At 38.6% G+C, this 15,720-nt stretch overlaps 1 protein-coding gene across 1 annotated transcript; it reads right to left on the reverse strand.

The window, feature by feature from the left end:
* Positions 1-30: 30 nt before the first annotated feature.
* On the reverse strand, positions 31-11,139 carry LOC116289938 (uncharacterized). The gene is made up of 10 exons (XM_089025723.1): positions 10,980-11,139; positions 7,258-7,602; positions 5,731-5,820; positions 4,585-4,694; positions 3,997-4,055; positions 3,305-3,459; positions 1,718-1,858; positions 1,089-1,119; positions 689-839; positions 31-393 (listed from the first exon to the last, which is right to left on the reverse strand). The coding sequence occupies exons 1-9, from the start codon at positions 11,074-11,076 to the stop codon at positions 761-763; spliced, it is 1,107 nt and encodes a 368-aa protein (XP_088881849.1). The 5' UTR covers positions 11,077-11,139; the 3' UTR covers positions 31-393; positions 689-760.
* Positions 11,140-15,720: the final 4,581 nt, after the last annotated feature.

Genomic DNA, 15,720 nt, shown 5'->3' on the forward strand with positions numbered 1-15,720 from the left:
AATTGCAAAAACTATTTGCCAAAAAAAAAAAAAACAAAACAAAACAAAAACAAAAACAAAAAGCCAAAGAAAAAAAAAAACAATTTCGAGACATTGCTAACAACCATCCTGCTTATTTTTCCTGCAAAACTGCAGGCCAAGTTGCAGGTTACCTATTTGTTAAGCCCTTCTATATAAGTAGATATATAGAGTCGTTAACCTTCAAGCATAGCTGTTATCCTGTATGTTACCATATTGTGGTGGCGGGTAGCGCTGTTTCTTTTTCTCACTTTGAATGTCTGCATAAACTGTATCGCCAGTTGCACCAGTTGAACGTCGGTCTGATGGTGGCCTTGAACTCATGCTTGCATTGTGATCATGATCCAATTCTGCATAGACAAGCTCACCAGGCTCCTAAGAATGGGGAATTTTTTTTTACAAAACCAATAATATAATGAATGATAATCACAAAAAAAAAGGTCAGATTCTGGATTGGGAAAAAAGATTTTCAGTGCATATACATGTGATTCCACAAAGTGCTGCTGATTTTTTTTCGCATAGTTCGTGTCAATTCATTTTTAAACAATAGCTCACTACAGTGCACTACACTACAGTACAGCACAATACGTTTCTCTAATGATAACTTAGTCAACTAAGATCCAGGGTGAACTGTTGATGGATCACCCTGTTGAATTCAATTTTGACATACCCTAGGTTTGTTCTTGTTTTTCTTGCTTTTGTCAACTACGGCGTACTGGGGTAATGATTGGTCAGCTGACTGTTATGGAACTGAAGCACCCGGTGTTTGTACACTGGCATACTGCTCCTCTGGTTCACCATATCTTGTATCCATTTCATGTCTAAAAATGATATCAAATATTAAGAAACTAAGATCAGCAGAGCAGAGCAGAGCAGAGCAGAGCAGAGCAGAGCAGAGCAGAGCAGAGCAGAGCAGAGCAGAGCAGAGCAGAGCAGAGCAGTACAGAACAAAGAAGAGTGTGGAAAAAGAGAGTGAAAAAAAGAGCACTGGAAATTCATTTACATAAATAAACCGATTAAGCATTAACCGTGAGACAGCACGAGCTAAACAAATTAAATTATAAACTTACCCTCGTCCTGGTTCTGTGGAATTGCGATAAGCTAAAAGAAGACAGATTAGGGTATCAGAAACCATTGCATATCAAACTAATTTGAGTAAATTTCAAGCAACTGTTGGAAATCTAGGGTTGCATAGCGGCAGGGCACTCGCCTCTCACCTCTAGGGTCACGGGTTCGATTCCTGGACTTTGCATCACATGTGAGTAGAGTTTGTTAGGTGTCACCCCTGATTCACCTTGGTTTTTTTGTCTTAGATCTCCCTATTTTCTCCCGTTGCCCTGAATTTGGTAAGCCTAGAGGTCGTAACCGTACAGGGTTTGATAAAATGTAAAGGTTTTTATGACGACTAGCCGATATTAGTTTGGACTGCGTGGGTGTAAAGGTTTGAAAACGTAATGTCGTTAGTTCCCATTTTTTATATGGCATTTAAATTTCCTTCCTATTCACTTGTTACTGAATTTCAAGCAACATTAACGTTTGGTTATGAAAGTGGATAAGCATTGGACAAAATGGACAAGTTTTCGTTTTCTTGTGGGGTTTTGTTTTTGGTGAGGGGGGGGGGGGGGGGGTGCACAGAAAGAAAAAGACGACGGCATATTCAACCTTAAAATACAGAAGCATTCATTTAGCTTTGTATTACCTTTCTTGGATGACTTTTTGCGGCACACGAATAATATAGCGATGACCAGACCAGCAATAGCAAGGACTCCAACAATTACAACACCAGCAATTATTCCAGGATGCACGCCAGTTGTAGAAGCTGGTGGACGGGGGGTAGATGCTGTCAACAAAACAGATTTACAAAATAACTGTAAGGTAACTAAATCTCGTGTTCTGATTTATTGGGAGCGCATGCTTTATGAGAGCACTCAGTAGGCGCGCGCACTTTCACTTGCGTAACTCCTATCTAAAATAACGTTTATTGTAATTTGTATTTGTAAAGCTCGCGGGGGTTGGCAGAACACTTGAGAAGTGACCACTACGCGCAAGGGAGCACATTAAAATTTTGTTTGTGTAAATAAAGTTATTGTTCTTGGTTGATCTATCTAGCGCGCGCAATCCATCTTGTGACAGGCGTTCCTCGTAATGTTTTGGTTTCGGCCGATCCGAATGGCTTACGATCGGGAATGACGAGTGTAATCCTTTTTTACAAGATATTCGTCGGTTTTCGGAGTAAATTCGCTAGCCCCACTAAAGCAAGGAACGCCTGCCATAAAGTGTAGCTCGCGCACGTAAACAAGCACTACAAGGAACGATTGGCATATCTTAGAATAGGTGCGATAAAATCGATAAACCAACACAATCAAAATTTTAACGTGCTCTCTTGCTATGGGTCGTGCTTCTTCTAACACTTCTGTCGTGTTCTGTCACACAGCACGCGCGCTGGTTTTCTATTTCTTCAATGTTTTGAAGAGGAAATTAAATCGCAGGATTTGCAGGATTTTAACAATTAAATCCCCGTGGGGGGGGGGGGGGGGAAGACTCCGGGAAAAAAGTACCGGGGATGCTCGTCGTATCTCTTAGGGGTAAAAATTCGCGATTTGGTATCTTTTAGGGCGTTAAATGCGAATTTTTGAAAAACAAATTTTCGGGTCTTTTTGACAATTTCCGACGAGCATCTCCGGTATTTTTTTTCCCGGAGTCCCCCCCCCCCCCCCGGGAATTAAGTCACACACAAAATGAAGCCAAAGAAAAGCATTAAAAATAAATTGATTAATTTAGGGTATTTTTTGGGTAAAAAAAACAACAGCACTTCTCTCAGTTCAATAACCGTTATAAATTTATCCACTGGATAAGATTTATCCGTCGACAGCGTTTTCCAACTAGGTCCTGCCGTTTAGTTTATTTTCTAGCCCTTTTCAATTATTAGTCTTTTCAAAAAAATATTGGATCTTTCGGCAGTATTGAAGACCTAAACAATCAATACACTATTCGGTATTACTCAATGGGCTTTTGACCGTGAACCATTCAGTTGATCTATAATTGCTTCATCCAGCAATTGCAGTTGCAGTGCTACTTACAATTGATGGTTTTCATATCCGCCATGTTGGATGAATTAAACACAAGATTCGTCATTAGTTTCTTTTGTTATATCATCCAACATGGCCGCCGTGTCTTTTGTAATTCCACTCCCTTGGAATGATTAAAAACCAGGAATAGTCGAATCACCTAATGAAATGGCAGAAATCAATCGATAATTCTTTTTAAACATGCCCGAAATACTTACGATTTGGTTTGGAACATTCTAACGAGCCTGGTATAATCTCAAAATTTCCAAGTTTGCCATCTTCTTTTATTGCCTTTTCAAGTGGAGCACAAGCATTGGCAGGGCTTATCCCACTTTTGAAAAAGACAATAAACGTGACATTGATGCTGCCATTCCTAAAATGGAATAGGAATCACTATTATTGCTATTTAAAGAAAGCATCGGCAAAATACTAAAACAAACATTTAACAAAATTACACATAGTTAGTATAGGAAATCGCACGATCTCGAGTACAATTAACGCTATAATTGTACCCCTCTCGACCAATCAGAGTCGAGTAATTTTGATGAGTGTACTATAAGCTAGTTAATAGCACACTTCATTACTTCCTGAAAATAATATACAGCTATAGTATAAATTATATTAAGCTGTCACCCATTAAGCGATCAACCTCTTTTTAGCGGTCAGTTGTCGGCGTCAAACAGTGTTTTTGCAGAAATTTATAGCTCTGTTGAGCTGCTAAACTCTGTTTACCAGTTCACAATTCCTCGAGACTGGTTGTTAAATGTTCTGCTGCAAAACATTGATGAAAGTTATGTTGCTTGCTTCATAAAAAAACCCGAAATGAGCTATGGGCGATGTGAATGCAATCTGCTAAAGAACGCACAATATGCGACACTCCTGCCCGAAAGTTTATGAATATTAGGCATACCTGAGTCGTATTACTGTTGTGCGTTCGAATTTTTGTTCAACTTCATAAGCACGTTCAATCTAAATAGGAAAAGTAATAGCATCGTAAAAAATAAAAAAAGAAAAGAAAAAAACAAAATAAAAAGAAAAGAAAAGAAAATGTTTCGGGCCTGTTAGAGAATTCCATAAATGTTAACGATTATATTTGGCTACAACCAAAAGTAACGACAAACAAACAACTCATTAGTCAAATCCTTTCTTCCGGCAGTCCTTGGCTATACTTGTACAGTGCAGTACGCTAATATAGCATATTTTGGAAATGAAATAAGATTTGCATTGTAGGATTCCTTCTTCAATTTCATTCAATATCTCTTTAACAATTACGAAATTAAGTAAAACTCAATATTATGGATTAGGAATGAAATTGGCCGAACTTTCAAACCTGTGGGTGTTCCAGACTACTAGGCCGGTACGCAATGTTGCACCAAGGAAAGTTATAGCTAGGGAAAGTGGCGAAACTTTCGGTTCTATTTACATTATAACCAATCAGAGCTTAAAAGCTTGGATGAGATTTTACTTATGTCAATAATAATGATAAATAATTGCTTACCTCATTTTCGAAATCGTTTGCGAATTTTCTGAAAGATTCAGACGTATTATCCAACATATCTTTAGAAAAATCTCTGACAACTTTAAGAGATGTTGCCAAGTTATTAAGAACTGAAATGAGAAATAAAACATTGCCTTAAACATAATTCTGTTAGCAGGGCTTAAAGATAGAGTTAGTGAATGTGCATAGCATTACAAAACAGCTGGACAGCATCTTTGCGTGGGAGCTCAAGATAATTGATTTGATATATAAAAGCACTTCTGTGAAAACAATAGTTTACTTTTTCCCAAAGTTTTTTAAAGTTACAAAGCCCAAGTTTATCACCTTATTACCAGTTCACATTTAAAAAAGATAAAGTTCTGATTTTGCAAGAAATTGCAGGATAGGGTTCTCTTTTAGGATCATTCCAATCCGTATGATTTGAGAATACTGTCACTATGTTTTAGGGTGTTATTATTTATTAAGCACTTGCTTAAAAAATTCCACTGGCTTTTAGCAACTTATTATTGGACTGCTACTTTAGCATTTTCATGACTGCCCCTAGGTGAATATCATTGGTGGTCCAGGTAAACATAAGCCCAATAGGAAGGTAATGCCTTTAATCAGGGTAAATTACACACCGTGAAAAGATGAAAAACTGATGTTCAGATGCTAGTTCCTTCGTCGGAGTAAAAGAGCAATAATGTACTGTAGGATAGGATTTGGATATAATTCTTGTTTCCGGTATTTATATTTTTTCAATCACGTGACTTCTGGTTTTGTTATTCCCGATCCATAACATAATATTCCCTTCCCAGAATGGTTGCCAGGAAACAGTCGAATTTCTTCACGTCCATGTGAGACACAATCTCGACCAATAGAAATTGAGGAAAATTGAACTTTGACACTTGGTATATAATAATATTTATTACAACAATTAACCACAAATTTTATTGATGATAGATATCAATTCCATGTTATCCTCTACGGCAAGTCTAAGGCAAACAAGTGAGTCAGCTAAGCCTGCAACATCAAGTATTGCACCTGCCTGTTATTTCTAAAACTTTTCTCAAAAATATTAGCTTGACAGTGCAAGCAAATATGGAATTCTTTTTATTGCTTATAAATGTAGACTAAAACGATGAGTAGTTTAGGAGAAAAACTTACTTGGTGGATTGGTGGATGGCAGATTTGTTGGGTCCTTTGTTAGGATGCTAGATGATGTCAAACTTGTAGTTGATGGGACTGTGGTAAAAACTGTGAAAAGGAAATAACATTGATAAAAGGCACCAGAACCACATTGTTTGTTAATGCTTACAATGTAATTACAATGATATAGTGGATGAAAATTGAGACATATACAGTAAATAGGGTCATCAATTGAAAATAAATGACCAATAAAGTGTCTATTTTCAAAATTAGATCTTTTGAATGAAATTCATTATTTTTAAGCACATGATCAGGCATCCTTTAAATAGTAACAATCTTTTATCTAAACTAATAAACCTTGATTGCTTATTTTAAATTTATTTATTTATTATGCTTCAAACAAACCATTGATGATAACTAGACAGGTGATACTATCTACAGGATAGTCCCCCAATAAAATTACAAAAAACGTATATATAAATAAATAAATTCACCAAAACAAATAATAACATGTACTGCATGTAAACTATATAGAAAAAGATCCAATAAATAGCTCGTAAATAAAGAAAAATAACTAAGTCCTGCAATAGAGCAGCAGCATTTTGTTACCCAAGAATAGATGTTGTAGGTCTCAAAGGAGGACAAAAATATGTCATGATAATTAAATAGCAAGTAATCATTTAAGGGACGTTGGTGATGTAGATTGCCTGAGCTCTGAGGGCAAATCATTATTATTTACAATTGTTGTTCCATAATGGAAATGTTGAATGAAGAAAGAGGAAGCAAAGGTCTATGCATATAATCAGGATTTAAAAAAAACGTTTTGTATGACTTTCACTCTGGCAAACTTTGGGAAACCTCATAATCTGCTCACATATTGTATACTGCATCACCTATTGTTAAAAACATTGTCAGTCAGAGATCTGAAATGGGCGATCTGAGACTTAATGGAATTTTAATGCTTATGTTTTCTGGCTAAAATGTGAGAAATGACACATTCTGAACTCAAAGGTCACACTTCATATTCCAATGTAAAAGGAAACTACATTATTCAATGTTTTAATAATGAAATAATGCAAACGAATCAGGGTTCCCAGACATTTGGAAAATAAAAATTACCTGACTTTTCCCTGACTAAATAACAGATTTCACTGACCAATATGGCCACATAGGCAAGAATTGGCAAGCATGGGCCATATGCCTAACTTTTTCCAAGGCCCCTCTATTATCATATTGCACAGGATACCCAACATAATTAAACTGTCCGGCGCATAAATGATACTAAATACTTTAATATTTTTTCAATTTATTATTTGTAAAGATTTGTCAGTTTATTCAAAAATTGCAAACAGTAAAAGTATCAGACAGATACTCATGGTTAACTTTAAACAAAATTCCCTGACTTTTCCCTGACCCCTGGGAACCCTGGAATTAAATAAATAAAGAAACGAGTGATGAAAATGTTAGGAATAAGTAATTTGGCATGTTTGGTGACAAATTATGTTGGTGAATATAAGCTTCTGCAGGCCTATACTAATAAACTACCTCGTTTTGGGACAACAAGTTTTGTAAATATGTAGTCATACTGTCCCGATGGTGTTCCTTTTGCAACGATCTCTGCCATGTACTGATTGGTGTCATGGATGTTCAGGTTTGTGATCTTGAACCAAGCCTGACCCTTTGTCAAATTACCAACAAAACTAACTCTTTCTGCGTAATCAGCATTAGGCGTTAACTTTTCAGAAGAAGGGTCTTTTGCTATCAGCACTAGTTTAAAACGACTAGTGTTACCATCTCGTATTCCCCATGACACGTCTAGTATACTTGTATTGGTGTTAAACATGAAGACTGCATCTTCTCCTTTTTCTCTCCTTAGGGTTTCAGAGCTAGCTGTATAACAGAAAACAATGACATGATAAATATAATAAAAAAAGACTTCCGAATTTTTGAGTGGAAGTGTCAAGTTTATGGAGTATGGCAAAAAAGCCATCATATAAGAGACAGCATAATAATAATAATAATAATAAACTTTATTACTGTGTCATGTCGTTCTAGCTTATTTAAATAAACTAATTGGGGACACCTATCTAGAACCCTATAAAACCAATAAAAATCTTATCCCATGTTTCCAACCCTTAAAACAACCCCTATATGATATTTACAATTATCTAATTTACGGTAATATCCCACCCCTCCGACTAAATATACCCATTATTCTTACACTTTTGTGTAAACTACAAGCTAAATCCTTACCCCACCGACCCCATAGTAACTGTAAGATAATTCCCACCCCCAACTGATCCTAATTTACATGTGTTCGATACTCAGATCGATACGCTTACTAGGTAGCGCATAAGCAAAATATCATAACTTGAAATGTCTTTAATCTCTTATAGCTCTAAAACAGTCTAGTCTTTGATGTGTGCTACAGCCTCATCATCAAGCAAAAAATGAAAAAAATGCAACTACAAATAGAGAAGCAGACCATAAATGAATGCAAAGTTACAACAGAAGAAAGAAAGAAAACAACCTAGGAAGAAACAACTAATTTAAGAGTTTAGTGAGAATGGAATCATTCTGAGTAGTAAGGTTAGGCTTTATATGTCCCTAATGAATAGCATTTCATAAATAAGGCAGTTGAATTTATGTAGAAATTTATTTCTTGAATATGGAGAATTTTTTATCCAAAGTATCCAAGCTAATCCCTTCATGCTTCTCAATGATAAGTTTACCATAGCCAAATGCTTGTGTTCCCTAATTAATGCATCAATTGTTGAATGGTCGGCATGTAAAACTGACATATAATCAGATCTCTCTGATCACATTAATTTTACAGTAATCATAGACCAAGCATTTCTTATTAACAATATTCAGTTTTTTTTCCTTGGGTCTTAACTACAGCTGTATTGTTGAATATGACACCATCAATAAGCTGGCAGTCTGTATATTGATACCAATGTTTGAACTCAAAGATCTCAATTTCTGCCAGACCAAACCTGCTGAAGCTTGATCCTTAAGATGCATTGAGAGTCCTTGCTGAACATTGGTGTCAATAGAAGGAAAAACATTATTATCTAAACACTTGTGAAAGTTGACAAGATATATAATTAATCAAGTGTTAAATAAGCTCCAGCATACCAGCATATTGGGCAACCCAGTGCATACTCCAAAAGCATTGTTACATTTACTTTCTAAAAGCTCTGATAAAACTACAGTATTTTCCTTATACCTTTTTGGATATTGCCTAAGGTGGTTGTTGACATAATGGTGGTATTTCATTTTATCCATACCATGGGCCATAAAATAACTTATACTATGTTTACCATAATGCACCTGTCACTGAAAACCCCACCCCAGGGAGGTATGGGGCATAGTTGGGGAATTATTAGGGATTTGATCTATTGATTTGCCCGATGGGTTGGAGGATTACACATGTTTTACTACTTTGCCTGGCTTTTAGGGGTGGGGATTTGAATATTTTGGGCACTTCTTTTACCATGGGGGTGGGGGATTTGTCAATTTCGAAAGGTGAAGGACTGGGTTGGAGGATTCTTGGCAGAGCAACCATGTGCTTTTCTTCTTACAATTCCAAGATGGTGGCACAATATAAGCGAGTGAATACATTTTTTGGTATGTTTTATATATGAATATCTGAATTGAGAGCTCATCTGTCCTTTTGATATTGGTAAAGAATAAATTTAAAGTGGCACTTGGATGAAAACGCCCCAATTTTTGAAAGTCCGAATAATTGAAGTATTTGTGGATAATATGACTCAATTATGATTAAGTAAACCAGATTAGTGAACATTTTAGTCTGGGAGCCTCTTGCTATTGAGATATTTCAGTTCAAAAGCAGAAAGAACACTAGGGTTGAGTAAATAACCTCATTTACTCCAAATTTAGATGCTGAATAAAACTGAAAATTTTTATCCGCTACATTTTACTGTTAAGAAAGTATGTTGCTTGGCTACTATTGAGGCCATATACATGTAGATACGTTTAACTAAGTTTAAAGTCATTTCCAATTTTTATCCATTTTCATCCAAGTGCCCCTTTAAGAGATTGATCTTGTATTTTTTGCTTTGATGGCAGTCTTCCAATGTCAATATTTTTGCCTCAAACTTTTATGTTTTAAAGAGCTTTTGCTTTGGACTTCATATTTTTAATATAAAAGTTTGTCAACATTTAAAATGTGTAGCTTCTGTTCAGTTTCATTTTATAAAAAAATCAAAAAAATGATTAAAGAAAAATGATAATAAAAAGAAAAGATATAGATACAGTGTACATAAATTAAATAAAAAATAAATAAACTTCAAGGCAGTAAGGCGATTGACAGAGTTGAGCGTATGAGACTTATATGAGTATAATATGGATAGGTATCGTAGATAGGTAGCAAAGGTACAGTAAATGATTAAGTATATCAAACAGTGTATATTGAATTAAGAATAAAAGCGTTTCGAGTGAAGGCATCGTTACTAAACATGAGCTCATGCGTTCCTGTGGTGTGGTGGGGATTACAATAAAAATTGTAAAGAATGACAAAATAAGAAAGCTCTGGGGTAGTCGTTTGATTTACTAGCATTTATCATCAGGGGTTAAGACACAAGGCAGAGGTCAGTATTTTCGACCTACATGTTTCAAAACTTGTAGCGGCAGAAGATTAACCCTACCTAACGAAAGGATAGGGACATGCTATGTTGACCTGTGTGTATGTATTATATGTAGGAAGAATATACATAAGTAGCGTGTGTAAGAAATTAAACTAATATATAGGTATTAGTAAATTAGTTTCCCCCCATAGTGGGGGACTTTGTTCATGTTTGATAGAGGGTTTGAAATAAAAAACGTCCCCTGTATATGGTGCACTATCTTAGCTTTGCTTATGTCTAATGCCCCATATACTTCACTGGGGTGGGGGTTTCCAGTGACAGGTGCATACGTAACTAAGTTGAAACAAGGAAGTATAAAATCTGCATTGTTGGATAATAATACATGCAACAGCCCAAATATGTGAAGGAAAAAAGAATCCCCAATTTACCCGAAAATAGCGCCAAGAACCCGCTGTTTTACTGAATAACTTTTTACCAAAGTGAACAATTGACTGCAACGGCTAAATGGAGTCGGTGACCGACATTTTTTGTTGTTGGCGTTGTTGCTTATTTTGCTTCTATCTAGTGTCATGTCTAGTTTCAAAACAATCTGACTTGGTGATCTTTTGCCCACGATCGTCCTTCACAATAATGTCAGCAAATTGATATTAAGCTTACCTTGGCTAATCGTAATTGCTATGAGCATTACTACTTGAAAAAACGTGTTTGAAAGCATATCGTAACCCAGTTTCAGGTATGATCTTCTTTCATACATACATTTAAAATGCCAACTAAAACCAAAAACCTACAAGGCTATGTTTCCAGGGTCTTCTCTTCTCGAAACCGAGGAGACCTAGGTACGAGCCTCGCATTTTCGTTCCCAGACCTTTCTCAATAAGAAAACACCCTTCTTTTCCCATTTAGGTATGTAAGGCGAAGCAACTTTGTGAGGTGTTATATTCTTATTCCAGAGGTACATTATTTTCAGATGAAATACAATTAATTATTGTAATCGAGGAGAAGCAAAATGCGTTGTTTTTTACTGTTTCGGATAATACCGACAATGCTAAGCATACAGCTAGCATCATTCTTTAGTGATGTTCGCTTCGTTGGGGGTAAGCTGCCTTTGTCATACAAGTTAGTAAGCTTGTCTTTATTAATTATAGTTAACCCCGTTATAAAAATCAAATATATATTTCATAATTCTAATTTATATACTAAAATGTCTTTACAATAATGTGGTGTATTTTCTAAATAATAATCAACTACACTAAACCATGTGCTTTGATGCTCGTCTCTTTATTACACACATGCGCACTCGCACGCTTGCAAACCTAACAGGGGTGGGGTGGGTAAATCCACCAACACTACATCTCTCCCTTTTTTTAAAACATGAGTTCACACATGGTTGAGCAAAACAGCAATAAACTAAGATGCCCAAAGTCTTTAACTGTCATAACATTTAAACATCATAAGCTTTAGCAAGCTCACAGTCAGACAAAAGTTATAGGCCCAACATAGCCCAGTACATAGTCATCAAACCTTGCAGGTAGCATCCTTGCACGAGTAGGTCGAGTAGCTTGAAGGTTAGGATTGCAGGGTTGACCCGAATGGTCAACCTGGCTGGCTTGGGTAGGTGACATTCCTACTGCTGTGGTCGCCTTGAAAGTTCCTCCAGGAGGTTGATCATCAAAGCAGGGGTCAATCTCATCAAGCTCTGAGGATGTGGTCCTGGGTTCAGGCACATTTTCTCTGCTGCCGTAGAATTTCTTTAAATGGGTGACATTCCTGTGATACTGAGATCTTCCATCACCAATGAGAACACTGTTTCCTTGCTTCTGAATCACTGTGAATGGTGATGGTTTGAATGGTGTAGATAGCTTGTTCTGTCTCTCCTGTTTGACCAGCACTTGATCACCCTCCTGGATCTGACTGTCTTGTGCTCTCCTCTTGGCGTCTGCGTACTGTTTCCCCTTCTCTTTCCATTCACTGTCTCTATCTCTCACCTCATAGTCCCAACTGGTTTCAGTCAGTTGGGGTAGTTTTGTGCGAATGTTCCGCCCATATAGAAGCTGTGAAGGGCTTATTCCTGTTGTGCTGTGTGGTGTGCTACGGTGCATTATCAGAAACTTGTTCATCTCTCTTCTCCAGTCCCTTCGTTCCACTTGAGCAATGCGTAACCTCTTCAGGATACTGCGATTCTGACGCTCAACTTCTCCATTGGCCTGGGGCCAGAGAGGAGTGGTTCTCCTATGTTCAATGCCATTCTCACGCAAATACTCCTCGAACTGCTCACTTACAAACTGTGTTCCATTGTCTGTTCTTAATGACAGTGGTAGGCCATGAGTAACAAATGCTTGGTCCAGGAGTGATATGATCTTCTCGGAAGTTATGGATTTGGTGAAATCTATCTCAAAGAATCTACTGTAGTAATCCACCACGACAAACAGGTAGTCACCAGAGGGTAATGGACCCAACAGGTCAGCAGCTAAGTGCTCCCATGGAGCAGAGGGCAACTCAGTGCGGGTCATGGGCTCGGGTTTGTGAGGTTGGCTAACCAACTGACACCCATAACATTCTTTGCAGTGCTTTTCAACTTCCTTGTCTAGTCCCGGCCACCAGACTTTAGACCTGAGTCGTTGCTTCATGGCTACAATACCTGGGTGGCCTTCATGGGCTAGCTCTAGTACTTGACCTCGGAGTTGTTTGGGCACTACAATCCTTGCTCCTCTCAACACAAGTTGACCAACCGCTCCTAACTCATTCCGCACTGGCAGGTACTCTTTAAATTTGATGTCATCCCATCTTCCATTAAGCAGACACTCCCTGATGCACATCAACTCTGGATCATGTTCTGACACTCTTTCCATCTCGCGTGTGGTCAAGGCACATGGGGTCGCCTCCCGAGCTACAAACCTAATATAATGTTCGGTGGTATCATCTGAGCCAGTAACTGATGATGGGGACAGAAGTCGTGACAGTGAATCAGCGATGTTGCTTGGGCCAGGGATGTACTTAACAGTGTATGTGTAGGGCTGCAGTCTTAGGAGCCATCTCTCAATCCTTGCACAGGTCTTTGACTTTGGTGTAAAAATACACTCTAGTGGCTTGTGGTCTGTCCACAGTTCAAAATCAGCACCAAAGATGTAGGCATGGAACCTCTCGCATGACCAGACTATGGCCAAGGCCTCTTTCTCCGTCTGTGAATATCTCTTCTCAGTGTCACTTAAACTGCGGCTGGCATAACTAATTACTCTGAGTTCTCCTGCTTGTTCCTGTACCAGAACAGCTCCCAATCCGACCGGACTGGCATCTGCAATCACTTTGGTGGGTGCACTTTGGTCAAAGTATCCCAGGGTCTCTGCATTGGTGAGTCTCCTCTTCAACTCCTTGAATGCTCTACTCTGCTCTGGACCCCATTGAAATGGCTCTTGTGCCTTTGTAAGCTTTCTCAAGGGTGCAGAGATGGTAGCTAGGTCTGGGATGAACCGTGCAGTGAAGTTCACCAGTCCTAGGAAACTCCGTACTTCTGCGGCATTTGTAGGCTCTCTAGCCTCAGCAACTGCTCTCACCTTTTCATCTGCTGGTCCAATTCCTCTTTCTGACAATACATGACCCAGGAATTCTATCTTTGGCATTTTGAATTGACACTTGGCACGGTTGAATGTTAATCCCCTTTCTGCTAGCACCTTAACTACCTCTGCGACTCTTCTATCATGCTCCTCTTCTGTTGATGCATGCACAATGACATCATCAATAATATTCTGAGCACCATCACATCCTTGCAGGACTTGCTGGAGAACTCTCTGATACATTTCCGGGGCACAGCTGATCCCAAACATGAGGCGTTTGTAGCGGTATAGGCCTTGGTGGGTTGAGAATGTAGTAATATCCCTCGATTGTGGAGCTAACTCAATTTGATGGTAGGCTGACGTAAGATCCAATTTACTAAACACTTTGCTTTGTGTCATGTCTTGGATGACTTCATCAATGGTAGGTATAGGGTACCTCTCGCGCTTCACAGCCATGTTTGCCTGCCGCATATCAACACAGAGTCTGATATCCCCTGTGGATTTTGTAACAACTACTACTGGGGATACCCAGGAACTTGGACCCTCAACCCTCTCTATGATATCAAGTTCCACTAGCTCATCAAGCTTTTGGCTCAGTTTATCCCGCAGGTGGTAGGGTACTCGACGCATTTTTTGGGCCACTGGTGTGACCTCTGGGTCTATGGGGATCTTTAGTTGGAAATCCTTCAACTTTCCAATACCTTCACAACAATTTGGATGTTTATCCAGAATACTAGACTGTCCCTGGGACCCATCTAAAGACATGTTAAGGGCATTGATTTCTGGTCCCAGCTTTAACACTCCAAGCAATATTGCTGTATCCCGACCAAGGAGTGCTGGACCCTCTTCTTCAATCACAATGAAGTCAACACCACTTGCAAGTCTTTCCCCGATGGACACTTGGGCTGTAAACTTCCCAGCAACTGTCAGAGGTTCTTTACTCCCATATGGAAAGAGGTTCTGTGGACTACGGGTGGAGGTACATTGAATCTTGCTATCTTTCAGGTGTTCCCACAACTTCCTGTCAACAACATTACAACTAGCACCAGAGTCAATGATCATTTCAATTGGTATTCCTCCCACTTGAACCATTACTCGACCATTAACTGTACCATCGGAGCTACCATGAATACTAAATGCATATTTATCTTTACCTGGTCCTTGGTCATCATCATCATATTCAACTTGCCTTACATGTTGTCTCCCACCTTTGTTTCGCTCACTTGGCTGGGTCCTACACACTCTCTCGAAATGTCCAGTTCCTTGGCACTTCCTGCACTGCTTACCAATAGCTGGGCATTTAGGGTCTTTGGACCTGTGTCCTTCACGTCCACACGAGAAGCAGGTGATCTGACCCTTTCTTCCATCTCTCCTTTGGTCCCGCTGTACATAGTTTGTCTCAACAGTCACCTTATTGACTTCCTCTGATTTCCCTTCTATAGCACGGGCTTGCCTCTCTGACTGTTCCATAGCTCGAGCAATCTCTTTTAACTGTGCGAGGGTCAATCCTCGGCCCTTTTGGAGTAGCTTCAAACGAAGATTGTGCGATGAGCACTTGCTAATGACTTGATCCCTTATTTGCTCGTCCACTGCTGTATTTTCTCCGAATTCGCAGGTTTGGGCCTTCTGTCGCAGTCTGGTGATAAACTGATCCACAGTTTCATTAGGAAGTTGACTCATTTCGCGAAAACAAAGTCTCTCGTACGGCACATTTGCCTGAGGTTTGAAGTAATTATTCAATGCTCTAGTCGCTAGAGTATAAACACTCGCTTCATCATTCGTTTCCTCCATCAAGGTGAAATAAATATCCTGTACATTCATTCCAGCAGTGTGTAGAAGTAGTGCTT

Source organism: Actinia tenebrosa, unplaced genomic scaffold (assembly GCF_029948245.1).
Source record: "Actinia tenebrosa isolate PJP-AT-01 unplaced genomic scaffold, QUT_ActTen_1.0 PGA_scaffold0__85_contigs__length_37466705, whole genome shotgun sequence".
In the NCBI taxonomy this organism is placed as follows: Eukaryota; Metazoa; Cnidaria; class Anthozoa; order Actiniaria; family Actiniidae; genus Actinia; species Actinia tenebrosa.

Bases quoted from the DNA above. Each gene is read 5' to 3' on its own strand.
- LOC116289938 (XM_089025723.1), bottom strand. From the start codon at position 11,076: ATGTATGAAAGAAGATCATACCTGAAACTGGGTTACGATATGCTTTCA. The intron at 4,056-4,584 runs GTAAGCAATTAT...TTTCCTATTTAG, and splicing joins CAAACGATTTCGAAAATGAG to ATTGAACGTGCTTATGAAGT. The intron at 840-1,088 runs GTAAGTTTATAA...TATCATTTTTAG, and splicing joins TCCACAGAACCAGGACGAGG to ACATGAAATGGATACAAGAT.